This window comes from Centruroides sculpturatus, unplaced genomic scaffold (genome assembly GCF_000671375.1).
Source record: "Centruroides sculpturatus isolate CEXI.00-Female unplaced genomic scaffold, Cexi_2.0 scaffold433, whole genome shotgun sequence".
Classification (NCBI taxonomy): domain Eukaryota; kingdom Metazoa; phylum Arthropoda; class Arachnida; order Scorpiones; family Buthidae; genus Centruroides; species Centruroides sculpturatus.
Window position 1 is genome coordinate 236630 of NW_019384677.1, and position 2325 is coordinate 238954.

The 2325-nt window shown below is 27.7% G+C and overlaps 1 protein-coding gene across 1 annotated transcript; it reads right to left on the reverse strand.

Annotated features, from left to right (window-relative positions):
* Positions 1-902: 902 nt before the first annotated feature.
* On the reverse strand, positions 903-1998 carry LOC111626877. The gene is made up of 3 exons (XM_023370400.1): positions 1984-1998; positions 1685-1904; positions 903-1038 (listed from the first exon to the last, which is right to left on the reverse strand). The coding sequence occupies exons 2-3, from the start codon at positions 1888-1890 to the stop codon at positions 903-905; spliced, it is 342 nt and encodes a 113-aa protein (XP_023226168.1). The 5' UTR covers positions 1891-1904; positions 1984-1998.
* Between the last annotated feature and the right edge of the window lie 327 nt (positions 1999-2325).

Genomic DNA, 2325 nt, shown 5'->3' on the forward strand with positions numbered 1-2325 from the left:
ATTTTGTTTATTTGAAACAGAGAATCATTGATGCTTATGTTAGCATAACACTTCTCCATTTCTGATTAATTTCTTCTCGTTAATACGTCAACATGGTAAACAGCACATCGAACATATTCTGTAGAGTGTACATCATTTAATTTTAATGTTGATAAAACAATTCGATGTATTTTACATAGGTCACAATTACGCACAATAGCGTTTTTCTGATTTAGCATAAAATCATGTAAACAATGAGGGCGGATGAGTAAAATTATATTGAAATTAAACACGCATTATTTTTGTGGAGAAATTCTCCACCAATCTGATGTCATATGCTCACTTTCCGTTTAAAACTTGGAGTTGAATTAACACGTTAAGACGGCCGCTGTGTTTCTGACATAACCTAAAAAAATTTTCCCTCTTTCCCATATCATATGTTAGGACATTGAATTATTTTTCAATAACCCATTTTTATGGGTGTTGCATACAATTGTAAAACTAAAAGCCAGAGTTGCGTTATTAAATAAAAAATATTCATACTTTTTATTCTGATATAACATAATTATCGTTTATTCTTTTCATTCATACATTTATAATTATACAACACATTTTTTTAGTTTATACACTTAAATTATTTTGACAACGTTTAGATAACTATCGCTAGTTTAAACTCACAATAAAGAGCATAACATAGATTATTTTAATTAAAAACTTGTTAAATAATCATATACATCATATTTATATCTTTTTAATTCTCAATATTTGATGTGCGATTGTTATTTACTTAACCAAATTTATACATTATCTTTCAATTTAATTTACTTATGAAACACGTAAATAAAATAAATCTTATTAGATGAGTTACGAATTAAAAACAATGATAATTAGACTAGTATTTAAAAATTATTCTACTCTGAACTCTACCACCATCCTTCATTCCAACCACCGTGGAATCCACCGTAAATTCCATCGTGAAGTCCTCCTCCATAGAGGTCATCGTGAAATCCACCGTGAAGAACTTTAATGTGATGATATCCAATATCGTGTTTAACTACTCTGTTTAAATATAATAAAATCATTAGGCTTTTATATATTTTAAAAAATGATTAACTAAAAAGTATGATTTATATTAAAAATAAATTATAAATTATCTTATCATTATTTTTCATTCATTTTTTAATGAAAGAATTGACTGGATGAATGCTTATGAGGAAGGATATTTGGTGTAATGGAATACGGCAATTAAAAAAAAATGGATGATCTTCCAAGAGGGTGTCTGCACTGAGGACTTTCCGTAGGAAACTCCAGTCCTGTTTAGATGTTAGACACGTGAAAAAAAAAAACCGTTAGTGAGGCTCGAACCCATGACTAGTGTTTGGGAGCTTATCCTCTAGACCGCTGATAGCCAGAAAGGATATATTTGATATTTTTACTAAATAAATTTTCAGTATCACATCAATAAATTAAATTTATGTGATATTGATAATTACATCAAAAATAATGTAATTTATTGATATCAATTAGATAATATCAAACTATATGTGCTATTATTTGAGAGTTCTTAAATATTTGACATGCTTTAAAACTATTTCAGAACATAGGCCAATAAGATTTCTAGAACTAATCTATAATTAAATAAGAAAATTTAATTTAAAATTACTTATTTTTTACTATAATGTTGCATAGTGAAATGCACACTTACGGAACATGATGATGACTTGTAGTGATGTGTTTCAAAATAGGAACTATAAATGGAATAGGGATGATGGTTGGTTTTTTTGCGATGCCGGCTAATAAAAGAGGCGCTGCATATTTTGCGATTTTCTTTAATTTTAACTTTTTACCACATTCTACGTATTGTACAAAAAGCGTAGAAATCAGCAAAACACATATTAACTGTACCTTCATTTTACTGGTAGAACCTATAAAACAATTTATCAGTAATCCCTTCAAAATTAAAAGTGAAAATATTAACAGTATGAGCTATAGATAAGCTGTTACCTGAGAGTTCTTTATATTTTGAGAAACAAAACGAATTTGGTTTGAGTTATCCCTTTGTATTTATATAAGTATAGCAATGTATATACACATGAGTAACCGATATTAAATTTATATTCATGTCATATACTATTTTTAGACTCTGAATTACGGGGTGCGGTCGTGCTTTCTTAAAACCAGAAGAGGAAATTTTTAGTAAAAGAAAATCTAAAATTTTATTTATCCTCTTAAGTGAGAGTAAAAACGTTTAATAAATAAAAATTTCCTCTTCTATAAATTTTCTATTTTTATACAAGTAATTTCCCCTAAAGTTCTTATCCAAAGTTATTTTGCTGTATTAAATTC

Bases quoted from the DNA above. Each gene is read 5' to 3' on its own strand.
- LOC111626877 (XM_023370400.1), bottom strand. From the start codon at position 1,890: ATGAAGGTACAGTTAATATGTGTTTTGCTGATTTCTACGCTTTTTGTA. The intron at 1,039-1,684 runs GTAAGTGTGCAT...ATATTTAAACAG, and splicing joins ACAAGTCATCATCATGTTCC to AGTAGTTAAACACGATATTG.